General features: G+C 31.5%; 1 protein-coding gene across 2 annotated transcripts in view; it reads left to right on the forward strand.

The window, feature by feature from the left end:
- The first annotated feature begins 6,447 nt into the window (after positions 1–6,447).
- Positions 6,448–12,918, forward strand: part of Ser (Serrate) — a 28,488-nt gene continuing 22,017 nt past the window's right edge. For both annotated transcript variants that reach the window (XM_068762793.1, XM_068762794.1), the window contains exon 1: positions 6,448–6,501. In XM_068762793.1, the coding sequence (XP_068618894.1) occupies positions 6,493–6,501 (9 nt within the window). In that variant the 5' untranslated portion in view covers positions 6,448–6,492. The remainder of the gene's footprint in view (positions 6,502–12,918) is intronic.

Here is a 12,918-nt window from a genome sequence, read left to right on the forward strand (position 1 = left end):
TAATTAAAATATACGAAAAAGTACACTAATTATAAAAATATTAGGGGAACCGGAAAGTAAAGTCGTTTCTGTCGACATATAAAAAAACAGATTAATTTTTATCGCTACGGCATTGAAAATTTGTATACTAGATGGCAAAAGGTTGTTGATAATTCAGGTGAATATATTGTTAATTAGAAATAAAAACTTGTTAAAGATGTAGTCGTGTTAATTTAACTTAAGAAAGCGACATTACTTTATAATACAAACACTATTTTTTTTTAATAATGTATATATTCCTTAATTATTTAGAAGATGTGGTTGTGTTTTTCTGTGTGTTTATATGCAAGGGAACTATCCACCTTCCTATCCTGAACTTTATTGTGAATTTCTCCCATATCAGGATGCTTTTACAATCACGAAAGCTTTATTTAAAATCAAAGCATGTCATTACACGTGTTATCTGTGAGTTCTTTCAATTTATTTTTACGTTTTCAGTCGAAAATAAGGGAATGTATATAATTTTATAGTATAGAAAGTAGAGTGTATATAAGGTTGACATTGTACATTCTTCTTTTAAGAATACTACCTAGTTTAACTATTCTCTTATACACGGAAGCGGTATTCATATCTTGTTTTTATCAAATTAGGCTCTTTAGGCATCCTTTTTTTACGTAAATAAGCAGTCACTTTAAATTACATAGAGTATATATATATATATATATTTATATATATATATATATATATACATATATACATATATATATATATATACATATATATATATATATATATATATATAGTCGTTTTAGGCCATAGAGATCCACTTCAAGGCATAGGCTTCCCCCAAAAGGGGGGATATGACCATAATCGCCACGGTGACCAGGCGGATTGGGTATCAAAGTGTCGTATTATAGATACAGATGACAATGCTTCTTCCTTTTCAAAACATGTTTGTGAGCAGAAGCAATCGTATATAATTAACGCCCGAATATATAACATTGTATTCTGGGATTTGAACCCACGACCTACAATCGCAAGTCCCAATCCTTTACCACTAGGTTACAACTGTTGTTATTCAAAAAATTATTCGTGTAAAAATCGAATTTCGAATAAGTCGACACGTGTTAAACTAAGCGAAATTAACATCGCTAAAGGAAAGGAATTCGCACAAAAAGGAAAGCTTCATACAGACTAGATCTGTATTAGGAACGACAGCATTCCAGATCATTCACTACAATACAGAGTAATCAAGTGCTTTAGTCTTATAACACCTTTATATTGATTTATCACATTTTCTTTTAGAACATATTTTTAAGAATTAATTATTAATTCTATGGTCTATAATAAATATTTTTATGTACAAAATAGGCTCTATTTTTATAAATTAATGTTTAAAAATATTAGTTTTCTTGAAGGGAAATAACATACTCATCTTTTAACAATCCTATATATAAATGCGCAATTCTGTATAGCACTGCATTTGAAGTCTCTACGAGTCACACTGTTAAAATAATATAATTAAACAAATTACAAGACTGAATAGAAGTAAAAAGTCTATATTGAAAATATCTTTATATCTATAAGTACTCACTCTGTGTTTGGCACTAATCGATGTAACATAACTCCTGAAGATGCCCCTTAGAGGGGTGAAACACGTGTTGAGCGATTTGGCGTTGGCAGTTGTGTGATTCGCATTGTTAGCCGCATACGCATTTATCAGCGGGCTGGCGGGCGGTACACTTGTTGCACGACTACTACTGCATGTGCGGAAGTGGCTAAATATTGGTCCTTTTCTTATTTATAAGTAAGGCGTAGGCTTCTATCAAAGATATATATGAGAATATACCCTTATAGCCAGTGTGATATTATGGTACGCAAAGGACGCTGTTGTCCATCCTCTGGAATATTTATTAGTGAAGAGTGGAAAATTATATAAACAATGCACAAAGTGTCGATTATATAAGATTGTACCCCGTGAATCGAACTTGTGGTCTATAATCGCAAGTCCAGGGCTACCACTGCTCAAAAAAACATTAAAAATTGTAGATTTTGAAATTAAAGTATTTGTTTTTCGCTGTCCGAGTCCAACGACCTTCCGCGACCTTGGCTGTCGTCGTTCCATGGAGGGAGGAGGTAGCGCACGTCCTGTCTACCAGCACATGATCGCTTTTAGAACCTCCTCAAGGGCAATCTTCATAAATCATACTAGCTATACTAGATTTATCAGGAATATTAATCACATATCATTAAGCATTTTTTTTGTTCAATAATTTCTTTAAAACTATGTACGAAAAATTCGGCAAAAATGTTTCGTTGTTATTTATGAGCGATTTTGTAAATATGACTACAAATAAAGAACATCTATCTTTATTGTGGGCACTTCTACGATCAGAGGCTTATCAGAACTATCGTAAATTTGAGTTAAAGGAGGCTTCTATGAGGTAGCTCAATTTGATTCTAATTTTTATCAAATAAAGCTTTTCTAAAAAACGTTTCATACTTTTTATTTTAACATATGTCGTCATTACCGTTTCGGGCTTAGAATTCCCCTAAAGATCTCCACGACATACTTTACTAGACTTTTCGGTAACTTTACAACAGCCTTGACTGTATTGTCGATACGCCTTGTGTCGTCTACCTGAAAAACTTTCGTCTTCATCGTTCTTGTTCAAAACTCGTACTAACGACATTATTTTCATCATCCATATGAATTATTACCAAAAATTTTTTGGGACGAATTTTTTCTGGATAATTAGACTTAACATTAATTTGTGTCTAATTTTTTGTTCGTTAAACCAAAAGTAATTTAACAGATAACATAGGATATTTCATTTAGTTTTTTTGTATATTTAAATCTTTTTGCGAAAAATCCTGCGACAATTTTCCGTTGTTATTTGACTTATTCTTGTTCGCCGGATGAAGTGTTGGTTGGTTTTAGCTACAGCATGCTACCACGTAGGTCTGCCAAAAGCAGCAAAAGATCACCGGACGCCAGCTAGCGTGCGAGGCGCCGGTCGACGTCGGAGAATGTGCGCGCCGTGGGAACGCATGGGCATCCGCCACTCTCTAGTACTTGCGCCTTCACAGTTCTACCTCACGTGCATTTTTACGCTCCGATATGCCGATGCGGTCGATTATAATTCTTTCTACTATACATACATAAACATAATGCATATATAAATCATTCTACACATACGTGTATATAAACAATCCTTTGGAAATGTACGCGAAAGGAATAATTCCATCAATAGATGTCCTATGTGATAGATATAAATAAAATTCTAATTTGTAATATGTATCAGGCTTCGTAAAGTGTCTATTAATAATTGCTTTACATTCGAGTAACTTCTTCGCTACTTTTGCCACTTTTAAATTTCCTAGAGACAATTGCTTTTTGATTTAAAAATCAAGTGTCAGTATTATATGTGTTCCTATAAACATATTCGTAACTATTATGAAGTATGTAATAAAAATATACGCACATATTAACAAGTATATTTTATTCCAACGACTTCTTCTGTATCTACTATAAAAATCAATAAAGCTGTATATATTACAACAGATAATATACACAGATTTTTAACATTATAAATTTTATATAACCTATTTAAAATTGGACATAATTAATTTATTTAGATATCGAACATTATATATTATATTATCGATTATTATACATTCATTTACAAATAAATCATTGCGTGCAGAAATATAAATTAATAATTTATGATATAATTACGTGAGGAAAATTTGAAAAATTGTTTTTCCATTATAAATAAATAAATAAATCTTCCAAGTCGGTTTTTTTTATTTCTCAAAGTAGTATCCGTCCTGAAATAGATTTTCTGATTAACTCTTTCCATACTATCCTATCCTATCCTTTCATCACCATTGTAGTAATAGAGAGTTCAGTTATTGTCTTGATTTGATCAGACCAGAGAACAGATAAGTCATCAGATAACTTAAGGTTTGTTCGTAACTTACATACATCAATTATTATCATCTTTGAGAGTTCCAATCAGAAGGTGGATCTTGGCTACGTCGTCGTCCACCTTCTGATTCGATCTTGCAGCGTATCTAAGATGGATAAGTTATTTTTTTATTTGGTTATTGACTTAATCTAGTTAGGTGATCGTTCATGTGGTGTTTTACTATCAACTTTTCATAAAAGCAGAAGTTTTTTCGGAGATATTTGAGATATGAGTAATGTATCCAATAAAAGGCTTTATAGGAACATATTGTATAAGTGTATAGATTTGAAAATTAGAATGTAACTATAAATAACTTAGAGGATAGATTGGTAATACGAAAAAAGATAAAAAGACCGAAACGAGACATTCAAATAACCCAGATCCATGAGACCAATGTAAATGCGTATAGTTAAATGGGTATATCGTGTACGATACCTATCCGAGCGGGCGTTACATTGGACTATGCGCATGCGCATACTCAACTCGCATACTGATGACACGGGCGGACGTTACTCCGGCAATACGTCACAGGTCGGCGTCTACTATCGCATCTCAGTAGCGGGTATTGTCTTGGTGAGAAAAGTATGTCAGTGATCATATCCTGCTTTTGTTTCAGGTGCGTTATGAATTCCGACGCGTTCGGATATTACATACGGCTCTAAATTATTTATAATGGCTTATTTAATAACAATATACGTTTTTTTTTAATTCAGATAAATCTAAAATTACAATAATACCGACATTAAATGCCTACACTGGTCACAGCTCGACTCGTAGAGTACATTTGAAATAGCATTGGACTGCCGTGAAGCGTTAGAGAGTGTTGAAAATTAACGAAAATAATTTAAGTTTTTCATTACATTTTCAATTTATAAATAAGAACTATTTCACAGTTCATAAGCAATGTTTGTTCGTTTGTCACATTTTTGGCTTTAAAATAGGTTGTAGTTAAGATAATAAATTATATGAATTTAAAAGTATACCCTGAACTCCTCCGAAAGCTTGACAAGGACTCTAAAAATAAAGATATGTTATACCTTTCTCTGCAACTACACGGTAAAAAAAATTCCCATACAATGAATTTGAAAAATTTGTATGACAAAAACTTGTAAGTAAATATAGCATTTATTTACAGTATGTAGGTTTTATTAAGTTAATATAAAGCTAAGTGATTTCTCTACTACTGCAGTAAGTATTGTGAAGGTGACAAAAACTCTTCTAATTTGTCGTGAGTTTCTCAGATGGTATGTAAGTAACCCATGTAACTTTGATAGAAGAGTTTCACTTTAAATGAGCTTAACTTGATTCTAGTTTCTATCAAATTGACCATTGTTAAATAATAGTATAAATAAATAATAAAAATAAAAGTAAATGGATAAATAAAGGTACGGTATGTTTACTATCAGATCATCGTTAGGCCCATGGAAAGTAATTATCTGCAATTTATACGCGAAACGACTGTAGTTATATTCAATGTATGACATATAGCTTGGGATCCCTTGTAGAAAATTAGAAGGAAAGAAGAAAGAAGTCCAAAACAATAGCCAGATTAAATATCGCTAGTGTCGGAATTACTAATTAGAGTTGCAATAGCTGGTTGAAAGATTTAGAAGGAACCACGATCTTCCTGAAAGGTATAGTAATCCCGTCTACGCAGTGAGCTTCAGTCGGCTGATGTAGTGATGATAGATACATAAGGTTGAAGTGGCAATGATGAAGACGGTAAATAGTTTGAACGACTTACCGTCTCCGCGACGTAGTTCGCCGTTACATAGGCGGCAAAAAAGTGTGCGGGAAAGCTATGATACAGACTATGAGTGACGCCTGCGCCTTGAAGCGGATGTCTATAAGCTAATATGATGATAATGGTTCATTTCTTTTTAATATGTTATCAAAAAGTCCTAAGTTGTTTTTCCAAATCACCGGTACATCAGTTAACTTCAACCATCTATTTATTGAAGGAGACGATGTCGGTATAAACACGTAAGGATCATAAACCTGCTGGTTTGATCAAGTAAAGTTAGAACTGCGTAGATATAGCCAGTTATCAATTCCAACAATTCCAAAACGGCTGAGGAGAAGAATTAATTTCATTAATGCATTCTCTACTGTTTATCCGCTGGCATGATGATGGAGACATAACACCACAACGAAAATATCGCTTGGCAAGCGGAACTAGCCAGTGATGATTAGGATAAATAGAGTTTGGTCGACTTACCGTCTCCGCTACGAAGTCCGCCGTCCCTCATGTACGCGGCAACAAAGTGTGCGCGAGAGTTCGGGGACCAAAAGCTCTGAGGGCGGGGCGGCGAGGCGCGCCAGTCGCAGCCCGGGCCCCGCGGCGAGCGCACGTGCGCAGTGGTGTCGTGAGTGCAGTGCGTGCAGTGAAGTCAACATATTGCGCCTTGCTGGGCAGGCGGAGCGGCGCCCGGCGGCATGCGTGAGGCGCGCGCCCAGCGGCGCCCCGCGCCCCGCTGACCCGATGCGCCGAGCGCTGCCACCGCGGCCGGCGCCGCTGCTGCTCGCACTCGCCCTCGCCTGCATGCTGCGTGTACGTCTAACCATTTACTAAACACCATCGAGTAGAGTAGATCTCAATTGTGGGATGCATTTTGTAGTAACATCACACCAACTTAATAATTATTGGATCAGCTTGGCTGGACGGACTTGACTCGAGACACTTGAACTCTAGGACATTGTTCAGTATAATTCCCGCTCCAATAGATATACTACATGAAACATCCATTTAACTATCCTCATTTACATTGGTAGCATCAATCTTTGTAAGTTGTATCTTGCTGTACCACATTTATACTTCTTACAGTATTAATAATTCAATCATAATATTCAAGTCTCTATTTATTTATTTTTTTTCTTCTCGTCTAAAATTCTGCAGTCTGAAGATTAAGGAGTTTGATCAGATTGTGTCGTAGGTGATGACATATGGATCTGGTGATATGATATTTACAATGAACCTTATAAAAAGGATCAAAGTCAGTCAGAGAACAATGAATATCTCCATGCTTAGAGCTTCGCTGCAAAGTCTAATTACTTGATGATAGCAGCATAAGACTGGTGATCATTGCTATCTTTGAGGCTGACTGATTGCTGATGATGATATACTGTTTACCCCGGTAGATCTATGTTAGAATGTAGCATATAATTTATTTTCTTTTAATATACAGGATATTTAGTTAGTGGTTGAGATTTAGAGGAGTGAATAACTAGTTTATTTGCATTCAATATATGGTACTCTCTATTCAAAAATCAACCGTTTCGGAAATATCAAATAAAGTTTACGGAATATTAAAATAAAATAATGATTATTATTCTCTCAGTCTATCGGATTTCAATAAAAAGTAATAATTAATTTATCACCTTTCAGAGTGATGACTTTACTATGTTGGGTGATTAGAAATATATACAAAAGATTTGAAGCTTTTTGAATATATATTCGCCTTCTTAAAAATATTCATTTAACATCTGATGGATTATATTATCAATATGGTGTTATTTCCTATCTATAGTTAGATTCCTTTCATCTCACATACTGATATCTCTTATAGTTTAACATCCTTGTGTTGATTGTCTATTGTTCTATGTTAGTCTAGTATAACATTTCTCCTACTTACATGTCGCATTTGAGTTAGTACTTATTTTTCTGCAGAATTATTAAATTGTATTTATTTATTATCAGATACGATTATTTCAGGATATAGTTTCACGTTCCTCGTTATTATATCGAGTATATCTTTTGCATTATTAATAGCTACATTGAGTTCTTAAAAATATGTAGTATGTTTGGCCTTAAAATATCTTAGACCTTTCTTTAATTAGTTATAAATCTAATATGAAAAGTATTTTATTTAAAATATCTTATTATAGCTTTCCACAGTTTTTAAATAATCGAAATGTGTGAAACATGATTTGTTGAAAATACATGATTTATATTATAATGTATACATAAAACATTTTTAAATTTATTTTAAAAAGAACAACTGTTCAGTTTCTGGACGGTTCTCAGAAGATCAGCATTCCGAGCGTTTGGTAGCTTACTACTTATAATGTTAAAATAATCGACGATTCATAAGCGCGTGTAAATAAATGCCTACTTGATATTCTGATTTTGAATTTGAATTTCCTATTGATTATCTCCGGGATCTCTGTTATAATGTAACTCGTCTTTTATTTATATCTCAAGTTCAATAAGTTCACTTTTTGTTATTATTTATTTATTAACCCTTACAAAGGTTTCAGTCTTACAAGCATCATTAAGTTTAGTTAGTTAACTGTATATACTAAGTTATAGAGTTTGTATGTTTATTTTTTCTTCAATTAAGGCTTCAATTACTTCTTAATAATTCTAGTTAGGATACAGTTCTTAGGCTGCTCCTAGTTTTCATGGCTAAATGTGCACTTATTTGTTTTCTATTATTGCGTTCATAGTTAGGTCCGTGTGGTGTTGCGTCCCATCTCCCTTTCAAGGTCTTAGATCTCTAACAAGATTTCTCTGGCACTTGGCAGACCTTGGCTATGATGATATTATTACCTCTGTTTTTGTATTGCATAACAAATGTAAATGATTTTGAACGGTTTTATCAATTGTTCAAATTTTTCAAAAAAAGTTCAGTTTATTACTATTTAGATGACTTCGTATTTTTTTATTTATTGATTTTTTAATACAATTAAATATATTTTCTTTTCGGTCTTGCAACGATCATGTTCTGACGTTCTTTCTCATGTGCGTCCGGATACCACGCGTTTTTTAAAAACTACATTGAGTCAAATTTTAATAAGATATTTTTGGGATGTTTAATTTTTAAGTCTCATTTGCATATTAAAGTTTTTTTTTCCACCTTCTTAGATTTATTTAACTTTTTATTTTATTCTTCTATACTGGGATTTAAAATCTTATCTCATTTATCATGTTGCCTAGATTTTTCTTTCTTCCTCGTTATTTTAGATGTGTTTATCGAATAGATTCGTCTTTCAATATAGTTTATATAGCAGGATGTTGTTTGTGAGTTTAATCCTAAATTATATTTGCATTTACATTGAACTGATTATTATGTTACGTTCTTGTAATTTAAAATGAGTTTAAGTACTTAGCTATTATCTTTACCGCTTCGTGAGCTTTTAATAAAATATCAAAACCTGTGTCGACTTTGTTTCATAACTTAAAATACTATGACTTTGTGGGAGAAATAAAAATGATACTATCTCTAATTATTTTAAAGTAAATTGCTCTCGAAGATTTTTGATAGTAACAACTTCGGAGTTTTGTATATGTCTTTGACAATTATGTACACAGTTCGATAAACAAAGTTATTCATTCAATTACAAAATAAAATAATCTTCCTTTTTAATTTATATGACTTTTTCTATAATTTGACATAACATATTTAAATTATTTATACCCTAAATTAAAATTTATGATGGCACTGAACTATTTCAGGATTTGTTAATTTTATACTTTTTGTTATAATTCTATTTTAGGATCTAAATTTATAGTCTATCTTTATATATTTACATTCCGCTCTTGTTTAATAATACTCTTAGCTATATTTAATAATTTTAAGGTTGAATTAAAAATAGCCAAGGAACATAGTCATTTAAGATGCAAAATAAGATATATATACATTCTATTCTACATAGCTAACATCTGTAACAAAGTTAACACGTTGTTTCTGTTGAAGTAGGCGCTATTAGCCCAGGGGATTTTACAGCATCATCAACATTAAGTTCACGGAGCAGAACGTATTAAAATTAAACAAAAAAAAACATTTTGTATTCAGTTGACACTTACTATACTTTTCCACAAAGATGAAGAGATTGATAGACAGTATTAAACCTTGATCATGCTTCAGTCTAAAAGCTTGTAGCAACAGAAATTATTCCGATAGTGTAGACGAGCGTTATGTAAATAACTGCTCATTGTTATTCGAATTTAGATAGGGTATACACGCAGACCGCAGCCGCGATGCCTTTTCATATGAAACTATCACATTTTATATACGTAAAAAGGTATTACAAACAGTACAATTAATAACAGATAAAGCATATACATATATCTAGCTTATGTTAGATGATAAATTAACAAATAAATGTTTCGACTTTTTTAAGAGACTTTCCGTATATAAACCTCTTTTTCTTTTAATTTATCGAACCTCCGAATGTTGAAAGTGATCATACAAATTGAACAACCCGTCTGCGTTTGTAAAGGCTTCTCAGAATATTGTGCGTCTCAGTCCGGTTTAAGTTTAAGTTAAAAGCGATTAATGAGAAGCACAATCTGATTATAGTCTTTCAAACTTAGCCCTTCTGGTAACTGTAAATAATTCAAGTTTAATATAATATGAATAAATGTCACCGAATATGAAAAAAAAATTAAATGTGTCTTAAAAATGGCTAAGTTATATGCGGAGTTATCTCTCGAAAGAGATATTAAATAAATCATTAAACGACTAAACTAATTATTGGTAAAATGATATCAATCAATCAATTCTAGATAAAGTCCAGATTCATAAATATAATAAAGATATTTAAACAAAACATGTTCTTTCGTCTATCGTGAATATTGACGAATTAAATCAATTTATGCATTAAAAACTAAAAACCTTTTTCAAAACACCATGTATATAGTTAATTTAAGGTGTTCCATTGTGGAATATGTCACTGGTAACAATAAAATACCACTACTAAATCGCTTACACTTTTAAAAAAAATACAAACGAGTATTTTCTTAAAAATTGATTCTTTATTTATCAAGTTTTTTTTCTCTTCATCAAAGTTGGTATCTTGTTTTCATGCTTTGTTTTTTCTGGTCATCCTTCAACTAACTATTTTTGTATTTATTATTAATACATATAAAAATATGTGGGAAAACACGAATTTAATTACTCTAGATTTTTTAAAACAACATACAGTAGTCATTACTTGCATTTGTTAATATTGTAATACTGAGTTGAATTGTTTTATAAAAATAAAATGTTTTTATTTGATTATTTCATTAAAATTAAACACGATTTCATTCATATATTTAAACAAAGCCTATATTTATACAACTCCACATATATGTATATATAAAACAATATATGTGTGTTTAAAATATTTTATGTAAATATTAAATTTACAAAAGATAGGAGACGTCCACAGTGTGTTTACTCACATGAAAAACTGGCTGTACCAAAGATTCAGTTCAATCAGATTTTTTATATAAAATTCCGCAAAACATTATTGGACTGCCATTTACAAAATTCAAAGCGATAATAAAAATAAATTGACCAAAAATGCTTATCGATTAATGAACGAGTACCTAAGTAACAAGAATACTGTGCTTTTCGCCTAATTATTTTCTTTATTAAGGCTATATATTATAGTGTATTTGTATAAATCTGTGTTAAAGATTTGTTTTTGTGGTGTTTCTTCCTGCTTCGTCTCCACAAGTATAACTTGCGAATCAGAGTAGAGTCGAGTATGAAATAGATTAAAAAAATAATAATAAGTTGATCATCAATAACAAGCTTTGTTAAAAGTTCCAGTGATGAATAAATAAATTTTATTTAATAATCGTATTCTTATCTATCTCATATAATAAAGATATCGACTGCGAGAAGTCTATTGCTCTCCGCTATTTGTCTTTATTCTCTCTTTCTCTGGTTTCTCTGATATTGACTCGAACGATAGGACCGCTTTTTAATTTTTATTTTTCTTTCTAATGATACCAGTAATAATATTAAAAAAGTAGTAAAATGAAGAATGAATACTATAGATTTAAGTTGACGACATTGAAAGTTTATAAAACTGGCCACTTTAAAAAATTAAAATTTGAAAACAGAACTCGTAAATATTTTATTCACGTCGGCATTTCAGCCCATAGACACTAAATGCGGGATAGGTGGGTTGTCGATCGCAGTGTGGTATTATTGTTTGCAGAGAACGCTGCTGTTCATCCTCTGGAAAATAGTTTGAGCATTAGCCATTCTATATAATTAATACATAAAGTGTGCAGTATTTTTTGATGATTTTAATCCGTGAATCGAACCCCGCGGCGTATGACCGCTAGTCTATTACTGCCGCTGCTATATATTATTTTAACTTATCTTATTTCGTTCAAAATACAATAATTATTTAATCTATATATTTTTTATTTACAACTCTTTTATTTATAGAGCACTTTTTATTTAATATTTCCAGCCATCTTTCTTTAAGATCCGACTTCTTATGACTAGTGACAGAAAGAAACATAATAATTCTATATTGTATAATTTTTTTAACAAAAACTCAAAAACCGGCAACTACTTATCCTTTGTGCAATTAAAAAAATATTGGCTGTAATGAATAGATAACTGCTGATGCCTACTGTTTTTTTTTTTTTTTACTTCAAATCGTGTAACTATTCTTATGTTAAAAATGGATATATTAGCTTCCTATGAGATTTAACGAAATTATCTTGATTTGATCCAAACTATTTGCATATATCATGTTTTTAAGAAAACTGCGTACCAAATGTATCATGTTTTGTTCCGATTTCGTTTATTAATATTTTTAATCATATAAATATCGTGATTTGCTCCAAAATTAAAATTTTATAAAACCTATTAGCTACAGGATTACTACATATTTGACATATTTTATGGTACTCTGTCAAATGTCATTTGCTAACTTTATTTAAAAAAAAAAGTGGATATGTCATATTTTATTGTCTCTCTCATATATACATAACTAGATGTAATCTTATCCTTTCTGTTTATCTTTTTCTCTCTTTAGTTAATTTAAAATACGACATAACATATTAAGTGAAACTTGATATTTTTTATACCATTGATATTTAAATATCTAATAGATTCCGGCTTTACTTTGCGAAAGTCCATCCTAAGTAAGAAAAGGACTAATATATAGCTGCTTCCGCTATGTAGGTATGCTATATAGCGGAAGTAACTATATATTAGTCCTTTTCTTACTCATT

Source organism: Battus philenor, unplaced genomic scaffold, assembly GCF_028537555.1.
Source record: "Battus philenor isolate CCGP_79_NKW_IND1 unplaced genomic scaffold, ilBatPhil1.0.hap1 SCAF_17, whole genome shotgun sequence".
Classification (NCBI taxonomy): domain Eukaryota; kingdom Metazoa; phylum Arthropoda; class Insecta; order Lepidoptera; family Papilionidae; genus Battus; species Battus philenor.